This window comes from Oratosquilla oratoria, chromosome 16 (genome assembly GCF_046742065.1).
Source record: "Oratosquilla oratoria isolate Oo_2021 chromosome 16, ASM4674206v1, whole genome shotgun sequence".
NCBI lineage: Eukaryota > Metazoa > Arthropoda > Malacostraca > Stomatopoda > Squillidae > Oratosquilla > Oratosquilla oratoria.
The window spans coordinates 63,968,063-63,991,411 of NC_134792.1; the positions used below are offsets into that span (position 1 = coordinate 63,968,063).

At 42.5% G+C, this 23,349-nt stretch overlaps 1 protein-coding gene across 5 annotated transcripts in view; it reads left to right on the top strand.

Annotated features, from left to right (window-relative positions):
* kug (FAT atypical cadherin kugelei) overlaps nucleotides 1-15,326 on the top strand; it is a 406,977-nt gene extending 391,651 nt beyond the window's left edge. For all 5 annotated transcript variants that reach the window (XM_076200002.1, XM_076200001.1, XM_076199999.1 and 2 more), the window contains 2 exons: nucleotides 6,658-6,838; nucleotides 9,585-15,326. In XM_076200002.1, coding sequence (XP_076056117.1) covers nucleotides 6,658-6,838; nucleotides 9,585-10,080 — 677 coding nt within the window. In that variant the 3' untranslated portion in view covers nucleotides 10,081-15,326. The remainder of the gene's footprint in view (nucleotides 1-6,657; nucleotides 6,839-9,584) is intronic.
* Nucleotides 15,327-23,349: the final 8,023 nt, after the last annotated feature.

The following is a 23,349-nucleotide window of genomic DNA, read 5'->3' on the forward strand; positions in this document are numbered from 1 at the left end:
GGGGTTTGCTGAGTACTCTTTGGACACTAATCAGGTCAACTTGATTTCTTTATATTAGGAACAGCAGTATTAAAATGTGAAAACCCTCCATTGGCTTAGTGTGATGGCCATAATAGAATTTGTTTCACGCATGAAAAAATTGTTTTAGAAATTGGCAAATGTAAGAAGAGACCAACATAGAGTAATAGAATGGGAAATTATATAATCAACAAAACTAAATAGTTGAGGGATTTGGAATTCTTAATTGTGAAACAGTGATGAAAAAATAGATACATAGAGCAGCAACTTATGTGATTCCTAGTATGAATAGAGAAATGTATAAGGAAAGATTAGAGGAACTGGGATTGTCCACACTGGAAGAGAAGAAAAAGAATGCTGTTGCAGAGGGATGCAACAGAAAAAGAATGACTGATAACAAGAGAAGTGAATGGTGAAGACAAGGGTTGGAGGTGGGGGCATAAATTAAAATCAGAGAAATGATATTAAAGGAGAGATTCAGAGAAGGAAGTACAAAGAATAGGATAATTTGTATGAATGTGGTGAACATTAATTATCTATAGAGGCATCACCCAGGTTACAGATTCATGCTTCTTTAAAGGAGAAAGATATATTTCAATGAGGTCAAGAATAATGGAAATATTGATGTTCAAGTAGTTGACGGAAATTACTTTTGGTGGTAAAGGAATAAGGGAAGATAATTATTGATCACATTGTAACAAATACCAAGATGGCCATCACCCAAGCCAAGGTAGGGGAACTTTTTTCTGCATTTTAATACTGATATTAACAGTAACACCTACTGAGGGACATTGAATTAGATTTGCAGTTGAGTTGATGTTTTAGGTCATTCTAGAATTGACCAATACCATTATTTTCAGTGTTTGGACTACATTACTTCTGCTGGTAATTTGTTTCCATTGTTTGCCAATCTTTTAAAAAAGCTACTTTTTGACAACCTTCTTGATTTCCTTTTTTGTGTTTGTCAGGATTTTGGCTGTAAGGCAAACACTGCTGAGGAAAACAGAGTTTATTTAAATTGAAAGTTGGGCACAGAAAGGGGGGAAGAGAGTGCAAGGGAGGTAATGACTATGCATTTCAAGTTGTGTCTCAAGGTGGTCTGCTAGCAAGGGAGGGGGAAAGAGGAGACAGCGACAGAGGCAGCAAACTAGTCTTGCAGTGTGATGCCTTGAGGTGATCTGAATGTTAAGCAAGTTCATCCAGCTTATTTACCTGGGTCAGGTCATGACCCATGCTCTTGATTGGCACAAGGGCAAAGTGCCTGTGAAGCCAGATGCAATACATTCTCAGGCCACTGCTCTAACCAGGATGGAAATGTATGTATGTGACCCATGCAGCTGCAGCCGAATGGTGCAAGAGATTCTCCCCAGACATTGTTTAGGGTAAGGGGTCATAAGAACATGTGAAGACAACTGCCTCACACACCCCCATGGAAGTCAAGGCTGGTGGTAAAGTCATGCAGAGCCACGAGAAATCGTCAAGGTAATTGATCTCATCATGGACATGACAGGGCCATAACTTGAAGGCAGGGGTAGAGCTGGCCAGTAAACTGCAGGGGCAGTAGCAGGCAATGGTCCATTTGACATAAGGTAGCAAGCCTTGGGGTGATCAGCTATTCCTGTGGGACTAGAGTTGTCCTGTACATCTTGGATGATGTTGAGGAGGTTATTGCATCTTGGGAGGCTGTTCAAAGGAACGCGTACCTAGAACGTGTCCTGGGATCACGTCACACAGTGGCATTGGTAGTGTGGCTGTAACATCTCCCTGAAAAGATATATGCTTGAGAATGATAGTGGTTAGTGGGTGGGGCATTAGGCCACCCAGGGCATTGTGGACCTTGACAGTCAGGGTTGATAGTCAACTTTACTGAGGTCAGGGTGCAGGACCTTGTGATCTCTGTTAAATGTTTGGGTGGGTCAAGGTGGGGATGCTCACATCTCTAGTTGGCTAAATGATCTGGTGGCGGTGATGGTAGGCCGCAAAATTATTCCTGTGGTAGGTGAGAGTGTTGTCAGGTAGGCTGCAGTGACAGTTGATCTTGCAGGCAATTGGCAGCAGTCAATCTGGTAGGCAAGTGGTGGCAGTCTAGCAGTAGCAGTCAAGTGCCAGCATTCAATCTGGTAGGCAAGTGGTAGCAGTCAATCTGGCAGGCAAACGACAGCAGTCAGCAGAGCTGGGAATTGGGGCCCCAAATTTGGGCTCTGCTGGGAAAACAGAGTTTAAGTTGAAAGTTGGGCACCAAGAGGATAATATGGTTCACTCTAGTTGCAAGAAAGTGGGGGGAGAGATGAAGAGGGAAGTGACAACTATGTGTTTCAATTTGTGTCCCAAGGCAGTCTGCTAGCGGGAGAAGGGGTAGGAGACAGCGATGGAAGCAGCAAGCTAGGCTCACAGCGTGATGTTCCAAAGTGATCTGAATCTTTGGCAATTCTATCCAGCTTATATACCAGATCAGGTCATGATCCATGCTCTTAAATGGCACAAGGGCAATGTGTTGATGCCTGTGAAGCCAGATGTAATATGTTCTCAGGCTGCTCATCTAACCAGGATGGAATGTATGGAGCTGGTACTGCACATGCATTCCTCAAAGAACAATTGTCCATCCTGATGCTGCTGGCTGAGGTTTAGGTGTTCTCTTGAGATATCATAGGAGCTGACAAGGTCTGTTCCCAGGCTGGTAACCTAGTGAGAATGGAATGTAGATGGAGCTGGGTACTGCACATGCATTTCCTCAAAGAACCGCATATATAACCCATGTGGCCAGGAGGTGCAGGGGATTCTCCTACAACATCGTATAGGTTGAGGGGTCATGAGAAAATATGAGGGCAACTGCCTCACAGTGTTCTAATACCACTTTCTGGTGTATTAAATATGCATCTTTATGAATTGCCTTCTTGTGCTTTTTTGTCAGTTTGCTTTATGAAACCCTAGAAGTTAATCATATCTTTCCTGTCTCTTCTCCTCTTCGTATTAACCTGATTTTGTATCATCTTTTTTTATATGACAATCCCTGCAGATTCAGACCCCATCTTATAATAGTTTGATTGATTTCTTGATTTTGCTATGCATTAGGTTTGGATTCTATATCCCTGATATGCATTTTTTTGGTATTTGTCCATGTCTGTTGAAAAAAAAAAAACATTTTTGCATTTGCCCACCGTGAATATATCCTTTTAAATTTTTTCAATGTTCCTTTGGTAAATGCTATTCAAATTATCTCTGCCTGTTTTTGTTTTTGTTTTTTCCTTCTCACTAGCACTACAGTACATCTACTTACAATAGATTACCCAAGTTTGATTGATACCAGTCATGGATTTTCAGTGTGCTTGTAGAACATCAATTGGTCCACAATCTACTACAGATACTTTATTTTGTGTCTTGGAATTTTCTGCAAACATTTATATGGTAATCTGTTCCTTCTATTAGAGCATTTGTAAGGAACATGACTGGATCCAGCACCGATCCTTGTCAACTCTCTTCACACAAAGTTCTCCTCCTAAATTACTGTTCTCATCTTTCTCATCAAGAAGTCTCACCCACTCAAGCATTTTGCTGTCAGTTGCTCTCACTTGCTCCAATCTCCACAGGAGCTTTTTCAGCACTTGATAACATGTTTTTGCCACCCACACATATAGTAAAAGAAAAATCTGATCTAGTCGAAGATATAAATAAAGTTTATATAATCTTCAAATCAGCTGTCGAGGTGGGTATAATCTTATAAATTTTGAGGTATCGGTGAATTTCAGGTGTTCAGTTTAAGAATGTGCCAAGCCCCTCTCTGGTCATCCCTTTTTCATCCCATATATTTTATATATATATATATATATATATATATATATATATATATATATATATATATATATATATATATATATATATATATATATATATATATCTTTTTTTGTTGTTCTTCTTTCATCTTTCCATGTGGTTCAAACCAATCTTAAAGTAAAGAAGGATGGAACTAGTTTTCTCACCATTCCTTAAAGGATTAGTTAAAACATTAGGATAAAATGTTCCCTCCACAGCTCACAGCTCTTTTGAGACTTCCAGTCCACTTCTTCCTACATTTCCTCCCCGCCTGTTCATCCCAACCACCTTCCTTTTCCATGCATTTTCTCCACTCTTCATTTCTGGTGTGCACTAGCACATCTATTCCACTGCTTCTTCCTCATCAGACTCTCACACTTTCTTCCATCCAATTTTCAGTTTTCAATTTCTTCCATTTATTTTATACACTGAGTTTGTACCTGTCTGTTCTTCTAATACTGTATCATGCACTACCTAAGCAATGCCGTATTAATCTTATCTTTATACACATTTCGCCCACATTGCTTTTATTTTCTTATTTGAACACGGTCTACTTCCTAATCCTACATTCAGGAAGAAAAGTCCATCCTCACTACTATTACCTTCTCCCTTAGAACTGATTGTAGTGTTAACAACCTAAATCCAGACATCTGTGGTTTCTACTGTATATTCAGCCATGCATACTTTTATTTACGTTGATATTTTCTTACCTGTCCACACTTTCTTCAGTGTTCCTGTTCAATTTCGTACTGAATACTTCCATGCATTAATATTAAAGTACCCAATAAAAGGTCCTAATCATTTGTAACCCTCCTTCCTCCATATTGAGTCTTGTGCTTCCCACTCCCTTATTACCATTCTCAGTGGAACTATTCACCTTTAATATCCTCTAATCACACACATCTCCAAAAATGTTCAATTTCTTTCTCGAGTTTACTTCAGTCTGCCATCAACACTTGATCTATTTATCTATATACAAAGGGCTTCTTCCCCCCCTATAAGGGAGGCCGACAAGTCAGAGGCACAAACCCACTCCCACCCATTCCACTCAACATCATCAACACCACATTATTTGCAAAAAGTATGTGGTTTCCCCTCTTCTATACCCTACCCCCCTCCCCAACTCCCAACCCCATACCCCTTGTAGTACTCCCACTTGGCAAATCCTGATCCTCTCCATGTGTACACATAATGTATTTATTCAAATTTTATGGCAAGTTTGTTGATGTTTAGTCTGTGGTACAGAATATTCAGTATTTGTGTTTCATCTAAATTACAGTACAGTACTATTTTATGCTGACTACTGCTACAGGAAGTAGAAACAAACATACATGTATATTTATAAAGATCATTTGTACAAGTGTTAGCATTTGGCCACATTTATCAGGCCTACCAAGATGTTTTGTAGTGATATTTAGTAACCAGTTGTGTATTTGTATTCTGTAAGACTGGTGCTTTGTTTGAAGTAATGATTTTGCCTTAAAGCAGCTTGTTGGTAGCATTCCTGGGTACTTAACTAACTGTAGCTGACTATGACTTAATGATTTAACCTTACTGCTTTTCTGCTATGGTAAATTAAGCTAGTAACACCTAATTATATACATTTATGAATGTAATGATGCATGCCTAGTTCATCACCAGTATTAATGTCCTCTTTCCATTCATCCCTGTTCGATCCATCATCACCTGTAGCCTCTTCAATAGTATCACAGTAAAAATACATATGAATTAATCTGTCTCTTGAATATTAGCAGCAGCAATATATATATATATATATATATATATATATATATATATATATATATATATATATATATATATATATATATATATATATATATATATATATATACATTTTATCAACCACAATGCACTTTAATTCTAAGCCATATAGGCGCATGCAGAAATTGTAATGTGGGACGCCTGAGGACTCGAACCCATGCGGCGAGAACATTACCAGTGCCGAGTGACTTAAACCAATACACCAACAAGAGAGCTCTCTTGATGGTGTATTGGTTTAAGTCACACGGCACGGGTAATGTTCTCGCCGCATGGGTTCGAGTCCTCGGGCATCCCACGTTACAATTTCTGCATGTGCCTATATGGCTTAGAATTAAAGTGCATTGTGGTTGATAAAACGTATCTCTAAACACTGGGACCCATTCAGTGTCATACAAATATATATATATATATATATATATATATATATATATATATATATATATATATATATATATATATATATATATATATATCTATATCTCAAGATATATTATGAATGTATTTTATTTCTTTTTAATCTGATGTCTGATAATACGAGTTCTCTTGTAATATATTTCAGTTCTATAAAAGGACTGTTTATAAACTGTAAACTAGGAAATTCATTATCTACCTTACAAACAGTCGCCCAATACTTATTGGTTTTTATCACATCACCATCTGTCTGTACCATCAAACAACTCATCACCTTTGTTATTGTTGCTGCACGCACAATTACCCACAGCTTCCATAACCCACAAGCATTAAAAACAGCTGCTCTAAACATCATAGTCATCACCCATCACCTCACCTCACCTCACCAAATATCACCACTTCTTGTTACTGATTTATTGCATCGACCTTGTACTGCCGTAACCTAACATCTTTACCTAATTGCAAGATATTCACAATTTTTCCATCAACCATAATATTACCACAACTACCTTTGCTTGAAACAATCATTCACAGTCATTACAAACCACCACTAACACGATGAAGTATCGCCACCAGTCCACCTTAGTGTAATTGACAATCTTCCTATAAAAGGTGTATTGTTTTGTTTCCCCTTAGTTGAGGGTCCTGTAGACCCCGGCCGTGACATGGAGACCCTACCAGCAGATGAGCTTGTGAGTGACTGTGGTACAGACTTTGACCTAGAGTCTCGTCCCGACCTTGACACATCCCACCTCCTAGACCAGACCGATCCTGGTGCAGAATCTGATACTTCACTCTTCTCTCCCCAGCCTCAGAGGTCAGTGGATAACTATGCCAAGAGGTTTTAAGCACCAATTTCTTAAATCAGAATTATCATATATTATGGTGTATATTGATTTTTTTATACATTAAAAATTTCTCCAGAACTTTGAGTCAACCTATATGTCAGGTGTAAAATGTGAGGTTTGATGAACATCTTTAAAAGGGTAATGCAACAAAAATGTGAATAAGAATATGTACAATTAAAACTATCATGTTTAGTGGCATTATGGTAGCCTAGCCTATGTCTAGGTGTGGGGGTGGGTTTCTATATGGAGGGTATAGCCTAAACCAAAATCTTAAGCTTGAAACTCCAGAGTCATTGTACTTACTAGGTTAACTTGTACTCCACAGTTTACAGTAATTACTGCTGTACTTAAGAATTATTCCATCTTCATATCAGAACTTCCCATGGATAAGACTGTCAGCTTTGTTGCAGTACATGCTGAACTCTATAAGCAAGATATTATTTCATAATTTTGTAGAGATCATTATGTAGGGGTAAGCCATATTTATTAAGCACTGGCCTGCAGTGTTCAACTTTGATGCATTTCTAGTTACTTTTGAAGTTAGTGATGACCAGTTTTTATATGATTATGTTGTAGTTTTGGTGAAATTATCACAGGAACTTACATTTTGTTTATAAAAAAATTACTTAATATTTTTTTTATAAATTGTTCAAAATTCTCAAATTGTGATAGTTGGGAAGGCTTATGTCTTGATTGAGAAGATTAGGAGAGAAACAGAGGAAGTAAGTGATGAGGAACAGTGTGGTTTTAGAACAGGTAGGGGTTGTGTAGATCAGATTTTTGTGGTAAGACAGATATGTGAGAAAGCTATAGGAAAAGGTAAGGATGTTTTTTGAGCTTTTATGGATCTGGAAAAGGGTTACGACAGGGTAGACAGGAAGGCACTGTAGGAGGTTTTGCAGATATATGTGATAGGAGGAAAGCTGTTGAGAGCAGTCAAGATTTTATGAGAGTAGTAGAGCTTGTGTTAGGATTAGAAATGGAGAGAGTGAATGGTTTGAGGTAAAGACGGGACTTTGTCAGGGATGTGTTATGTCGCCCTGGCTGTTCAATCTATATATGGATGAGATGGTGTGAAAGGTGAATGCAAGGGTAGTGGGTCAGGGGTTGGAGACAGTTAAAGAAAATGGAGAAAAGTGGGAAATAAGCCAGTTGCTGTTTGCTGATGACACCGAGCTTGTAGCAGGATCAGAGGAGGGATTGAGGAAGTTAGTGACAGTTTGAGGAGGTGTGTGAAAGAAGGAAGCTGAAGATAAATGTGGGCAAAAGTAAGGTGATGAGATGTACAAGGGGAGAGAGTGACAGTAGGCTGGATGTGAGCAATAAGGGTGAGAGACTGGTGGAAGTGGATAGTTTTAGATACTTGGGTGTGAATGTGGCAGGAAAGGGAGGAGTAGGGGTGGAGGTAGAATGTAGATTGAGAGAAGCGAGTAAATGCCTTGGTGGATTAAAAAGTGCAATGAGAAATAGACATCTGGGAATGGATGCTAAGAGGAGGTTATATGAAGGAGTGATTGTGCCAACAGCACTGTACGGGGCAGAAACATGGAACATAAGAGAGGAAGAGAGAAGGAGTTTGAATGTGTTTGAGATGAAATGTCTCAGAAGTATGATAGGGGTTACTAGGCTAGAAAGAGTGAGAAATGAGAAGGTGAGAAGGAGAACAGGGGTGGAAAGGGAGCTGGGAGATCGGGTTGAAAGAGTATTGGGATGGTTTGGACACATGGAAAGAATGAGTGAAGAAAGATTAGTAAAAGAGGTGTGGAAGGCAGAGGTGGAAGGAGTGAATAAGAGGGGGCGTCCTAGGATGAGATGGATAGATGGGGTGAAAGGGGCAATACAAAAGAGAGGAATATCTGTTGAGGAAGGACAGGAGATGGCAGAAGGTAGGGGTGAATGGAGAAGGGTTGTGTATGGATGATACTGTGATGCATGAGGGGGAGTGGGTGGGGGATGGGGGGTGAGGAAGTATGTATGAGAAAAAATTTGACGCAGCCCGAAGGGATTTTTCCCCATCTTCTCCTTTTCTGCATGAGGGGATGGAGAGGGGGGGTCGCCGAATTTATGAAGCAGCCTTGCTGTGGATGTGCTGTGTCTTGCAACACTGCTTCTGATCCAGGGCAGTGGACAGGATGCAGGGATGCCCCGTCATCCAGGAGGTGCCAAGATAAGAGGGAGGGAGGAGGGTCAAGGGGAGTGGAATATGTAGGGAATGGAATGGGTGGGAGTGTTTTCTATGCCTTTTTCTTTTTGGCTACCCCCCCCCCCATGGAAGGGGGGAAAAGCCTTTGGTTTATGTATGTATGCATGTGATAATACAACTATCTTTCATAGCTTCACATTAATTTTTTAGTTTGATGGTGTTTCATGTTTCTTAAGAGATGTGGAAATATACTTGATATTTCCTATGAACTACCCTGTTTTTGTAAACATGGTCCCTCCAGTTTACAGAGAAACACATTGAGTAGTATGAAGATGAGTGGTTTGTATGCAAATATAACTAACACATCTCTCTATATGATACACTCAACATCCATGATAGCAGTATTATTCTACATTGAATATAGTTGTATAATTAATTTGAATATTTCACATTAATACCAAAGCCTTTATTTACTGAAGATATATTAAGGGTGGGCTGGAAATGTTATGATTAGAATATAGAATGTGACAGGAAATTGAATAATACAAATTTTACAATTTTATCTTCTGTAGGTATGAATCACACCCAAACCAGTACTTGCCCTGTATCCAACTGGGCAGTGAAACAGAGACTGATGATGAACGAGGAAAGCTTCTCAACACCCACCACCATACTGATGACCTTCCTCCACCTCTGCGACTGCAACCCTTCTCCCCCTATCGTGTCCCAAGTCTCCAAAAGTCCTCACCGAATGTGCCCACTATGGCAACCATCTCCAACACTGCCCAAATATCTAGCCCACCCCTCCTCGCCAATGGAACTGCCACTGGGGCTTCGGGACTCCCACTTGGTCTGGGCAAAGAAAATAATCGGCGTTATGATGTCACAAAACGATTCAGTGAGTTTGGGGGTGATATGTCAGTGATTTCAGGAATGGAGGAGGAGGAAGGGGCATCCCTGTGGGGTGCCACATCCAATACTTCAACGTCCGATCTGGATAACCTCTGTGATATAGAAGACTCTGAGGTGAATTCTGAATTCGAAAATGATGAGAAAATAAAGGAATGAGATAAGGAGTACTTAGACTACCACGAACTGCATTTGGAAACATGGTTTTGATGTATTTGTCTTGGAGAAAAAAAAAATATCAAGATATCTGACCAAACCTTCTTATGAACTTCTATTAGTTTTATAGTTTTCAAAGATAAACTCGTTTTTAATTCTAATTTGAAATGGTCTCCTTTTAACATCGTAGTGTTAGTTATTGAAGACAAGTTTTAGGAAGTGTACTTACCTATGTGTCCGAATTTGGATTCATTAACTAAGTGATCAACTACCAAACTCTGAAAGTGTCGAGTCAACAATTTTGGGCAATTCTTAATCCCTTCAACACTGGGGAACAACTTTGAATAACTTTTTGTTCCATGTGACTATAGACACTTTTATTTAGTTGAGGAGATACTTCATTGAGAATAAAGTGATCTGGATTTACCCAGAACAACTATCTTAGAACATTGCCCTGTTCACAACAGCAAGTTATCAAAACAAGAGCTCCAGATGTTATGATTTTTTTTTTAAGAGAAAGAAAATATAGTAAATCACCTTGTGCCTAGTGGGAGGGGGAAATTAGACATTTTATTTATACATTTTTTCATGTAGCCTTGTTTTTTGTGTATTTTGTTCGGCTTCCATTGGCCTGGAGAAGATGGGGTAAATGTCAGCCAAGACTGAAGACTCGATTTTGAAGTTTTATGCCATATTGTGAAATAATTCTCAGCTTACTAAGGTGCTTCGCTTGAAAGACACTTAATTTCATGAGTGAATGATATGACCTTGTGTAACTGAATGTACATATAAATGTAAATAGTTTTATGTAGTATATGTGTATGTATATGTATGTGTGTATATATATGTATACACACACATACAAACACACACATACATGTATGTATGTATTATGAAAATAATTCAATTCTGTTGACAGATGGGATATTAGGGTCATATGTAACAATGTGTCTTACATGTGTGACAGGGTTGTCATCACCAGCTGTTGGACCAGGGAATGGTCCAAAATACATGCGCCATGCATTCGGGGGAGATTTTAATCAAACACTTGTTGAGGACGCACTGACACTAGTCTGTTCTAATTTCTCTTTTTAATACAAGTAGAACATTCACCTAGTACTTTTATTGATGGAAATGCACCAAGGATAGAGGATTCAGTGAATTTTGTCTATTCATGTGATGATACACATGTGCACACACACACACACAAACACTTGTAATTACACATGTACACAAACACACATGTTTTTGCTTATATTTTCTGGTTTGGCCATAAGCCAGAAACAATACATTTAACCAGATGCGTCCATTAATTCATTTTATTAAACATTTATACCATTAATGGAGAAGGGATTTTTATAGTTTCATACTGCATGCCACCTCTTGAGTCAATAGATCAGCCAATCACTGTATTCAGGTTACTTAAGACCCTTGCAGAACAGTGGGGCTGCAGGTTTCCAATTAATGAAACTTGAGGTAATAATTATTATTGTAATTAAGATCTTGCTTGTGATGATCTGTGCAGGAGTTTTTTTGTCCATGTGACCACTCTGTTTGATCATTTTCAAGCAGACATTACCCTGAAGGAGAGGCTTCCACAAATACAGTATGAGGAAAGGATTTTTTTTTTTATGTATCAGAAGAATCTTTATCAGTGTTTTCTAATGAATATTCTAACAGTTGAAGTATTCAGGTTAAAATGCCACAAGGCAAGTATTGCCAAGTTTAAAAACTATTTTCCTGCTTTTCTAACCAATTTTTGCAGCAATGCAGCTTGCCCCATATTGGAAATGGGACCCTTGTTGAGTGTTAGACCAACTTGTATTATTTGCCAACAAACCAATATTTGGGTTACAGAAAATTGTCCATAATGGTCTATGACAGAAAATGGTTGTGGGTGTGGGTGCATTTGTGTGTGTGTGTATTTACCTAGTTTTACCTAGTTGTAGTGTATGGGATTGGAGCTATGCTCATGAGGTCCTATTTCTCTTCCTCCATTTATCAAACATTGGCTTGAATTCATTTATAGCGTTGGATTATATTTTCATCTAACTTATTCCATGTGTCAATACTTTCATGTAGAAAGACTTCTTGCTGACCTTTCTTCTTGTACCAGTAATTCTTTTATGTTCATTTCCTCTTGTACTTTTCTCCAGTTTGAATATCATTATCATGTATGTTCGTGTGTATCTGTGTGTGTCTGCATATGTGCCCATGTGTGTGTCTATGTCAGTGTCCTAAAAGATTGAGGTATTAATGTGAGCCCCAATTTTACCCCCAGAATTTCTACTTTGGGATGATTCCTATCACAATTTTGAAATAATGTATACTTTGAGCTAGTACTACCTCCCATGTGAGGTCATTCCATTTATCTGCTGTGTGTGTATGTAATTGTATATATACATATATACAAGCATGTTTTTTCATCTACAGTTTTTCCCTGTGAATTGGGGCACCAACCTAACCATCAGTTATGGGGTTTATCCAGTCCTTAAAACTAAAAGAAAAACTGCAAATAGTTTCCTTGCTCTCATAAAAATAAAAATGACAAATATGAGGCCATAACAATCAGTTTATTAGAAAATTAACTGAAATAGGTTGTGATTAGATAATTTGAAAATGGGTGCAGTAGCACCAGATGATAAAAGGAAGCTCTGAAGTTGGGAAAAATAGATTTAAAAAAAAAAAATGTCAGTTGTAATAAAGGGAGGTGCAGTTAATATATGGGATGCCATGATGGTGCTGAATAACAGTGGAAATATCATGTTGAAAGAAAGTAATAGCAGTGGAGATGAACTGTTCAAAGGATTTGTGTCATATTACCAGAGATGGAAGAAACGGACAGGCTATTGCTGAAATTGTGTGGATGCATAAAGGGAATGTAAGGGAATATATTTATAAAAAAAATTGTGTTGGGCAAGGGTGATTGATAGGAGAGGAAGAGAAATCTTTAAAAGATGATGTAGGGAAATTATAATGTCATGCTTGAAGAAGAAAAACAATTGTGGGGGTAAACATGATGGTAAATGCTTAAGTGCAGTATATTATCATTATTCCCAAGATGCCAAGATTGAAGGGTTGATGTAAGTGGGTTATGTGATATTGGTGCCTGTTCTGAGCCATAACACATACACACCCAGAAAGGGATTGAAGCCTCTGAAAATACAAATACAGAAAGTACATGGGAAAGGAGTGGGTGAAATGGAAATAGAAATCAACATAGGATTTTTTAACTGAAGAGTGTTCATAAAAAGAGGTAGAGAGGGTAGGTGTCCATATGCTTAAATTTTCACTCTACATAGTTATGGGCAAGGAAATTATTCTCACTCACGGTCTGTCTCTCTCTCTCTCTCTCTTTTTTTCTCTTCTTCTTCTTCTTCTTCTTCCTCCCCCCTCCCTCCCTCCCTAGAGAAAGAGAATGGAGATGTTTGGGTTGGTGACATCTCTCATATGGAAAACTGTTGTTGATGAAATAAAATGTTTAATATGTGTATATTTACATACTTTTTCTGCTTCGGTAGTTTTTCAAAACAGGTATGGGTTGCAAATATAGGTTTCCTAACCATATGGGATGGTGAAAGGACATCTTTCCACAAGGTACAGGAAACTTAATGCCTTCCCTATACATGGGTCCCCTTATGGGAGCCTAAAGAACACAACAACAAAGTGTCACCCCTCAGTTCAGGCTTCCTTATACTAAGAAAGGAGTGCAGTATGAAACAAGTTAATGATTATGCTCCTGAATGTTAAAAGTGTGTGTGAGGCCAGATACAGGATATGTGAAACAACATTATGATGGAGGTTATCAACAGTACTTCCAGAAACCAATAGGAATGGGAAGAGTGAGACCAATTTCCTCACTCTCATACATGTGAAGAGAGCTCTGTCTATAGTGCAGTGGTTCAGCAGGTTTATTATATCTTTGACCTGACTATGTCTTTATGAACTGCCTTTTGACTTTTTCTAGAGAGCCTCTGTAAAGGAGTAAAGGCTCATTGTTATCATTAGAGTCTCAAGCATTCCCAGCTGGGGAATCCAGGTATGGAATAAAAAGGTATTTGCTGCAAGGAGTTAAAAATTTCATCAGCAGGAAAGTATACAAGTATAATAAAAATGATGCTGTATAGTATATTGTGATGCTGGGATTGTCTCAATGAAAGGGTAATAGTAGTGTGGATGGTCTGTGTGATGGGCATATATGTACAACTAAGAAAGAAGTTAGAAAAATATAAAAAGGGGGTGCTGAGAAATGAAAATAAAAGATAAGAGGGTCCCTGTTTTAGATACCTAAAGAGAATGGAAAAAGGCAGACTTGTTCAAAGAGTGAGTGAGGCAAGTGTGGAATGAAGAAAGGAGGACAAAAAAAAAAAGGGAGTGGCAGATGTGTATATTTGAAGAGGAGAAATGTGTAGTAAATAGAAAGGGAGGGTGGATCAAAAGGAACAAAAAGAACCAGTAAAGTGGACGTTCTCGTTTGGATAGAAATGAATGGAGAGGGAGGAAGGAGAATTACTCATATTGTAGTAGAGCACTGGGATGTCTTTTCAAAAGAAGCAAGGAAGTTGGTCCCACCCTCCCTCTTTCTTTTGGTCTTTGATTGAATAAATCCCACCAGTAATAGTTGGGTTGGTGTTAACTCTTCATGGGAAAAGATACTGTAAACACTCATATACACATGAACACACATATATGTATACTGACTGGCCTGCTGAGATATTGTATGATAAACTGTGCCTCTCAGTGAAAGAATAAAGAAAAGAAGTAACCTACCTGAGTAGGACTGTTTTGATATGTTGTTAGTCATAAGTTTAAACTAACCCACGCATTATGCCGATCCAGGGCTTCTAATATGTGGCTAAGGATCTTACCCATTGTGCCAAAGGGATGATGAGGTGGTGCTGATCACGACGAAGGTAATACAGATTTTTTCCTAAGTCACATGACTGGCAAATACAGGTGATGCATTTATGGTTCAGAGTTTGAAGCTCGGCCAGTGCTGCTTTGGGTTTTGTTGCAATTTGTCATCTAATAAATCAAGTTCCGCAGACAACCTTGAAAAAGTGTGCAAGATTAAACTAATACCATGTCGTAAATACTTTGAACTATGAATGTGTCTCATAGCAGGAATCAAGGCAGCTAATGGTTTGCAGCTAAGAATTGAATCAACGTGGTAATGGGATTCTTACGAGAGAGAGAGAGAGAAAAAAAATTAGATATATGCAGTGTGTGGACTTGAACGAGTCAGAGAATGTATAATTTATATACCCTCATCGCTTGTATACAATATTTTCACCCTTCAGCTCATATTATTTTCTCAAACTTAAGAGTGACATCCTAGTTTCATTTTTTCAACCCATGTCAAAAGCTTTTTCCTCCCCCCCTCCTCCATTTTATTACATTCCATGCCCACTGATTTTCAAAAAGATTCCTTAAGCCAGTTTCCTTCTACAAAAGATGTTCCACATTATGGTATGGACATATGGCACCATATGTGTGGTATTTCTTGTATAACAGTGTTACAGCCACCCCATACTGAAATCATCGAGATGTGTTCAAGGTATTCCAGCAATTATCCCCTCCTCCTACTCCCCAGATGTTCAGTCTCATCCGTACATGCACAACATACCTCCAGTTCTCACCTACCCACTCCCACTTCTGCACATACAGAATATTTCTAAAGATCCCTAGTTTCTTGTCCCCCTCCCTATTCTCCAACCCCTAAATGAAAGTCCCTCTCCTAATCTACCTATGCCCCAAAAATATATTCCACTTCCTGCATGGTGATTTCGCCACTAAACAATTTGTGATAATGTATGTATGTAAGAAGTTATTTTTAATTGCTAATGAAACAGTAAGTTTTAATACATTAATGATAACATTTAATTATTATAACTGCCACTGCAGATGATGTTTTATACAATTTTATAAATAAATGACAAATAACAGTTGTCTTTCAAAACCCTGTTACTTGGTTGTAATAACCTGCTATCTCATAGCTTCAGTAAGGTTATCAAAGCTTTAAAAAGGCTGTGATATAACTACAGCTGTGACCTATGCTTCCAAATTCTATGAACTGAAGAATTCTGTGAGAAACATGTCACCTGTTTGCAGACGCCACTGCACCTGTGATGGAGACAGAGGAGGGAATAAGGCAGTGACAGAGTCTGGGAAGGTATGTGATTGGAGAAAGTTGAAGGTTGTTTGCATGCTATTCTGCAAGCACAGGACAACAGTGAAACACAGGAGGGGGGGCCGTTTACGTTAATTAATGGTTATCGACTGGCGAGGAGGCAGTGTCTCGCTACGAAGGGCGAAGATGTTGCCATGCCTAGTACAAGTATGAGAAGGGACCTTCTTGGCCATATGAAAGGGGTGCTTGTACGGGAAGCTTCACTGTTGGTCAGGGCACGCCACTACACTATGGTGCCCTGCCTTATGCTAGTACCCTAGTTTAAAGCACTAAACCACACCTCCCACCTCACTCGTAGGACCATCGCGAGAGGTATGCCTATTCACGAATCGAGCGGTGGAGGGATCCGCGCACGAGGACCGCAGGTCCTCCACCGAAGGATGGGACTCAATGGGTGCCGGCATCTTCGGGGGCCGGTGGGTGTTTCCGTAGGGCGGCGGGGACGACGATGCGCTGGCCGTACAGCGCCGGTTCACCGTCGACGGAGAGGACGTCCCGGAGCTTCCGATACGGGGGTGGGGAGTAGGGTAGGGCGAGACTATTGGACAGGAACCCGGAGGAAACCCAGGTAAGTAGGTGGTCCGGAGCCTTTGAAGCGTCCTGTCGGCGTCGGGCGACGAGTCGTCCCCGCGAAGGGCCAGCGTTGCCGGTGACGTTGCTCCTGAAGTGAGGATAGGGATGAGTGGACCATGGTCCGTCATCAACGCGAAGTGGGGCAATCCAAACGGATGTGGTTTGCATTTGGACACGGCCCAGGTGACAGCAGGCATCTCCAGTGATAGTGGTGTACCGGGTTTCGGCGTCCGTCAGGAACCCCGAGCCACACTGGACAAGACATAAGTGTCCCTGACCGTGGTCCTGGAAGAGGTCGTACCCGATGCCATAGAGGCGTGACGCATCAGCCTGTAGTGCCACTGGAAGGGTGGGGTCGAAAGGCCCCAGTACAGCCGGCCATGACAGAGCTCGCCTCACCGACAGGCGTGATGACGCCTTGCTGCACAACTGAGTCAAGTTCTTCCTTCACTTGATCCTGAAATACGAACGGTATCGGCCCGGGTGTGTGGGCAACGAGGGGTGCCGCGTCGGCTTTCAGGTGGATGCTAATGGAGGGACCCAACATCTTTCCTAGAAGGGCGGTGTGGGAGTCATTCTGGGAGATCAGCACGCAGAGGAAGTACAGTAGTCGCGAGCGGCGGCTGGTGAGCTGTCAACGGGTATCGTTAGCTCGGCACACCTGTTCGTGTATGTCACCGTCAGGACAGGCTTCGGGAAGTCGGGGGTGGGGGTGGGGGTGGGGACTATGGCCAAGCCAAAGGAGAGGAGGAGTGTTTGGAACCTCCGTGAACCCGTATGGCGGCGTTGCAGTCCCTGTCTCCGAGCGTCAAGGTAGCCCGGAAGCGTCCCATTGCGGGGGGCATGTGAGATATGTCGGCCACGTACGTCGGCGCCGAGAGCGGCGGCTGTAAGCTGGCTCTGGATATCCCCAACATGCCTAGGTGCCGAGTGCCTATCCCCGTGATGTCCGCACCTGTGTCAAGGAGCATAAGCTCGAGGACACGTGACAGGGCGGGGGGCGATTGGAGCCGTCGGACACCGGGCGGCAGGTGCCAGCCTTCCCGGGGGAAGGTGCGGTGGCGGGGAGCCGCTGAGGCAGGGGTGTGTGCGCCTGTCATGGAGCCCTTTGACATGCCAATACGGCGCATGCGTGCGGGTCCTCCTTGACATCCGAGACTGTCACCCTCATTGCCAAGCCGAAGGAGAGGAAGGTGCGAGCGGCAGTTGGTCACTACCTCCTGCAGTGACGTATTGCAGCGAGGGAGCTGAGGCGTTGTGAGTTCCTCGGCTGGTTGGGCGTGGCCTGCGTGGGTCAGCTGGGCTCCGTGCACGGGTTGCGCTCGCGGCGGGTAGTGCTCGGGTGGGAGGCTCAGTATCCAGGGGAGTGGGATGAAAGGCCCCTTTTTATTCGCACCACTACGTGTCGACGAAAGCGCGTCACACCGTCGCACGGCATTTCACGGTCCAGCATGCACACTGTTGCACGGCACTGCACTCACGGTACAGCACGTACAATGTCGTCTATTCGTCTAGTTTTGTCTGTGTTTCGTACATGTACGCGTCACCAACTCGTGTATCGTCCCATTTTTCACTGTTGTAAGTTGCAAGCAATTGCAAGCAATCCTACTCACTGCGCTATGTTTGCATGCTATCCTGCAAGCAAAGGGCAACATTTGAAACGCGATGGGGACGGTTTACTCGTTTATCAATCAATGGGTTATGCGTACATGGGAGCGCTAGGTGAGCATGGAAAGACAGATGGGTATCGTCTGGCGTGGGGGCAGTATCTCTCGCTACATAGGGCGAAGACGTTGCCACGCCTAGTACAAGTATGACTTTGTTGGCCGTATGAAAGGGGTCCTTGTACGGAGAGCTTCACTGGTGGTCAGGGCACGCCACTACACTATGGTGCCCTGCCCTATTCTAGTACCCTAGGCTAAAACACTATACCACAAAGGTAAATGTGGGTACAAGTAAAATTATGAGATATACAAAGGTGGCAGTGAGTTGGAAGTCTTAGAGTAAAGGACTGGAGGAAGTCGATAGTTTTAAATATTTGGAGCTGCATGTGGCAGGAAATGGGGAAGAGTGGAGGCAAACTGTTCAGTGAGGAAAGTAATTTTCTTGTTGGATTGAAAAGTGTTATTAGAAATGGGTATATGTGAATAGATGCAAATAGATTATATGAAAGGAGGATTGTGCCATTTACATTGTATGGGGCGAAGTTTAAACATGTTTGGAATGAAGTGTCTGAAAGTATGGTGGGTGGCTGGATAGAGAGAGAAATGAGGAGGTGAGGAGCTACATAATCCCCAGCCCTAGTGATGGGGATGGAGGAACGATACAGATTCTGTTGGTTTCATATTGGTGGGTGAAGTATCATTTCTTGCCGGAAAATGTATAGCTGCTGGAGAGTGTGTATGACGCGATACCATGGAATTTTGACATTGGACGCATGTGTGTGTCCAGTGGCTGACACCCTTGATTTGTAGTCGGGCAGGTGAACCAGTGTTTAGTGGTCCATGGACGGGCAGGCTGATCCAGCAGTCCGCTGTCCATAGACATGCGGCTGGGCAGCTTTAGCATGCGACAGCGGCTCGACAGGCAGGGCGGTCGGCGACGGCTGCGACCAGCAGGCAGGGCAGACGGCGGCGGCGGTGGCCAGCAGGCAGGGAGGTCGGCGGCGGCGGCCATCAGGCAGGGCTGGTGGCGGCGACTCAGCGGGCGTCAGGGACAGGCGGCGGCTCAGCAGGGTGCTGCGGCTACGATTCAGTGGCCAGTCCGGGACAGGCGGCGGCGACTCAGCGGTCGGTCTAGGACATGCGGCGGCGACTCAGCAAGCGGTCTGGGACAGGTAGTGGCGGTGGTGGCGGCCAGCAGGCAGGGAGGTCGGCGGTCAGGAGGTAGGGCGGGTGGTGGCGACTCAGCGAGCGTCCGGGACATGCGGCGGCTCAGCAGGTTCCTGCGGCTACGATTCAGCGGGCAGTCCGGGACATGCGGCAGCGACTCAGCGGGCAGACTGGGGCATGCAGCCGTAGTGGCGGCGGCCAGCAGGAGGGGACAGGCAGCGACTCAGCAGGCTGCTGCAGCGACGGTAGCGGCTCAACAGGAGGGGAGGCCGGCGGCGATGTCGGCGGCCAGCAGGCAGGGTAGTGATGGTGGCCAACAGGAGAGTGGGTGCCGGCGGCTCAGCAGGCTGCTGCGGCGGCGGCCAGCAGGCAGGGAGGGTGGGGCGGCCGGCAGGTAGGGTGATCGACTCTCTTCCCCTAGGGGTACATTTGGGCCAAATCGGTGACCTGACATTTTCGGGCAAAATTCTCCCACCCACCCTTTTTTCGGGGGCGGGGTGTCATTTTGCCCAGTTGCTCCGATTAGGCCACCATCTCACCCATGGGTGGAGGGTCACCAGGTCTTCTGCCGATTGCACTTGGACAGCAATCATGCCAAAGGTACGGGCGCCACAATTGGAAATGGGAAAAAAATCAGAATAAAAAAGCTAAAATTTGACAGGTCGCCACCCGCCCACCCTTGGGTCCACGTTCCTGTCGTCTACCTTCTAGGGTAAGTTTGGGCCAAATCGGTGACACGACGATTTTGGGCAAAATCCGTGATTCCATTTGAATTTGGGGGTCATTTTCATGACCTGTTCCGATTGGGCTACCATCTCACCTACAGGTGGAGGACCATCAAGCTTGCAGCCAATTGCACTGGGACAGCACCCAGCCAAAAGGGACGGGTGCCACAGGCGGAAATGTGAAAAATCAGAAAAAAAAGGCTCAAATTTGACAGGTCGCTACGCACACGCCCTTGGGTCCACGTTCCTCCCGTCTACGTTGAAGTGCACTGGGCACGACTCTCTCCCTCTGGGGGTAAGTTTGACCCAAATTAGTGACCTGTGTGTGTACGTGAAGATCTGGAGTCTGGGTCCATATCGGAAAAAGTGTAAGCACCAGTCTTAATTCGAGCGTTTATTTGCCCGACGTTTCGATTCCCGTCCAGAAATCGTCTTCAGGGGGTATAATGGATACAAGATCGTGATGTCAAGTGTAAATGGTAAACCTGGGAAAGGTTCTCCTCTCAATCACATATACAAAGCGATCCTCTTTACAATATCAAATAAAATACAATTAACATGAAATTGTGGCACCAAATAAGTTTATATGGCTGTGATCATAAAATGAATGTAGCAAAATAGCATCATTATGTAACACAAACATAAAAACACCATAACAAAGTCCAAGTACGCAAACGGAGGTGGACCAAATGTCTGCGATGTTCCGGGCAACAAAAGGTGGAAAAGGCCTCAAGAGCAAACGACTAAATTGCAACCTAACACATAAAGTGACAAAAGTATAAGATAAAAAGTAGATAAAAAGAAAGAAAAGAGAAAAGGAAAAAGACTAAAACTGAAAAAGGGGGGATAAAAATCTGGAAAAGGGCAGTTGAAAAGCTGCACTGGAGACCGCCTTAAAAAAAGGAGGTCGGACAAAAGCCACCTGGTGAACAAATGTCAGGTCGTAAAGCAGACTGAAACTGGAAGAAAAAAATCATAGGAATTAGACTGCGTGACTCCTCGTCCCTAGATGAATTGGATTGAGACCAATGCATCTATTTATGCAGTTGCTCTTGGTTTCTCATGCTTCCAAGAATAGTCTTTCTTGTTTTCTTTGTGTAATGTCACTCCATCCCAATCTATGCTGTGTTGGTGTTCTGCAGTGTGTACAGGGACAATTCAGGTCGTCTCGCCTTACTGCACGTTGGTGTTCTTGTACTCTTGTGACTAGTTTCGTCTGAGTTTCTCCTACGTATTCCGTGCCACAGTCCGTGCAGCCAATGCGGTAAACTACATTGGACAATTGTGTATGTTCTTCAGTGTCTTTGACTTTGGTGAGATTTCGGTGCAAGGTATTGAGGGGTTTGTGCGCCACTTGTACTCCGTTGTCTCGTATAATTCTGGCACTAATCTCGGAGGCGCCTTTGATATAAGGGATTGTGACTCGGTGTCGTGTGTGGTCTTTGTTCTGGGGTGTTGGTGTGTCGTGTCTTTGTCCACTTCCGTATAGTTCTGCTGGGATAGCCATTGTTCCGGAAGATCTGTAAAAGATATTCCCTTTCAGCCTTCTTGGATTACACAGTAGAACAGACTTTATCTGCTCTGTTCCATAAAGTCCTGATCACGCTTCTCTTGAGGCAATCTGGATGGTAGCTATCATAGTCTAAGAGTCTATCTGTGTGTGTGTGGGCTTCCTGTAGACACTTGTCCTAGGGGTGTCACCCTCATGCTTGGCGTTGACGTCTAGGAATTGCAGTTGGTAATCTTTCTCCAGTTCTATTGAAAATTGAATGGCCGGTTCGATACTGTTGGTGTGACTGGAGAAAGGTTCTACGTCCTTGTTTTTTTTTCATCTTATGTTGTTGTCATTTTATGAGTTTGATTGCAATTTAGTCATTTGTTCTTGATATATTTTCCTCCTCTTTTTGCCCCTTCCTTCATTACGGACATTTGGTCCACCTTCTCAGTTTACGTACATGGACCTTGTTCTGGTGTTTTTTACATTTGTGTTACATAATGATGTTATTTTGCTACATTTGTTTTATGATCACAGTCATATAAACTTATTTTGTTTGGTGCCACAATTTCATGTTAATTGTATTTTATCTAATATTGTAAAGAGGATTGCTTTATATATGTGATAGAAAGGTGAACCTTTCCTAGGTTTACCACTTCCCGGGAATCGAATCGTCGTTCAAATAAACCCTTGAATTGAGTCTGATGTTTACACTTTTTCCGATATATATATATATATATATATATATATATATATATATATATATATATATATATATATATATATACACCCAAACACTTGTCGATAAGTGCAGTGAATTGTAATGACAAATAGCAATGATGAACAATATCTTTCGTTGTGTGTTTTAGTAGTATTTAGAAGTACAACAGCAAAGGCATTAAAAGCAAAGCCAATCATGTCCTTCCCCGTGCTGTTCTAAACAGATTGCCCGCGTTCTTTATGGCCACCTACCAGCGTCAGAATCTAACACTGTCTGCACCAGTCAACTCTAGTTGCTCGCGCGAGAAAACCAGCGTTCTCTGTGCACTCACCCTTACGTACGTGTAACATAATCACTAATTACTTTGACTAGGTGGTGTAGGGAGCCGAATGAAGCTCAACTAGGTTTGCTGGTTTTATTCTGGCTTGGTGCGATTGTGGCAAGTTTGGTTTTGGCGTGTACCGTACGCTTGGCTTGGGCACGCCAAGCCTTTTAGGGACGCTCCCTTTGTCCGGGTTTTCCCAGCATCTTTCAAGGGTTAACTCCGCCCCATATGAGGTCACGTGACTGTAGGCCTAAGAGGTGATTGGACAGCGCGCATAGCCAGGAGGCCGGCTCGCATCCGACGCGACCCGGCTCGGGAGAGTGGTCAATGAGATCTAAGCAGGCCACGAAGTCAGTCACGGCGTGCCAGCTCCAAGAGTTAGGGACATAACAAGCTTGCCCCATCTTGCCAC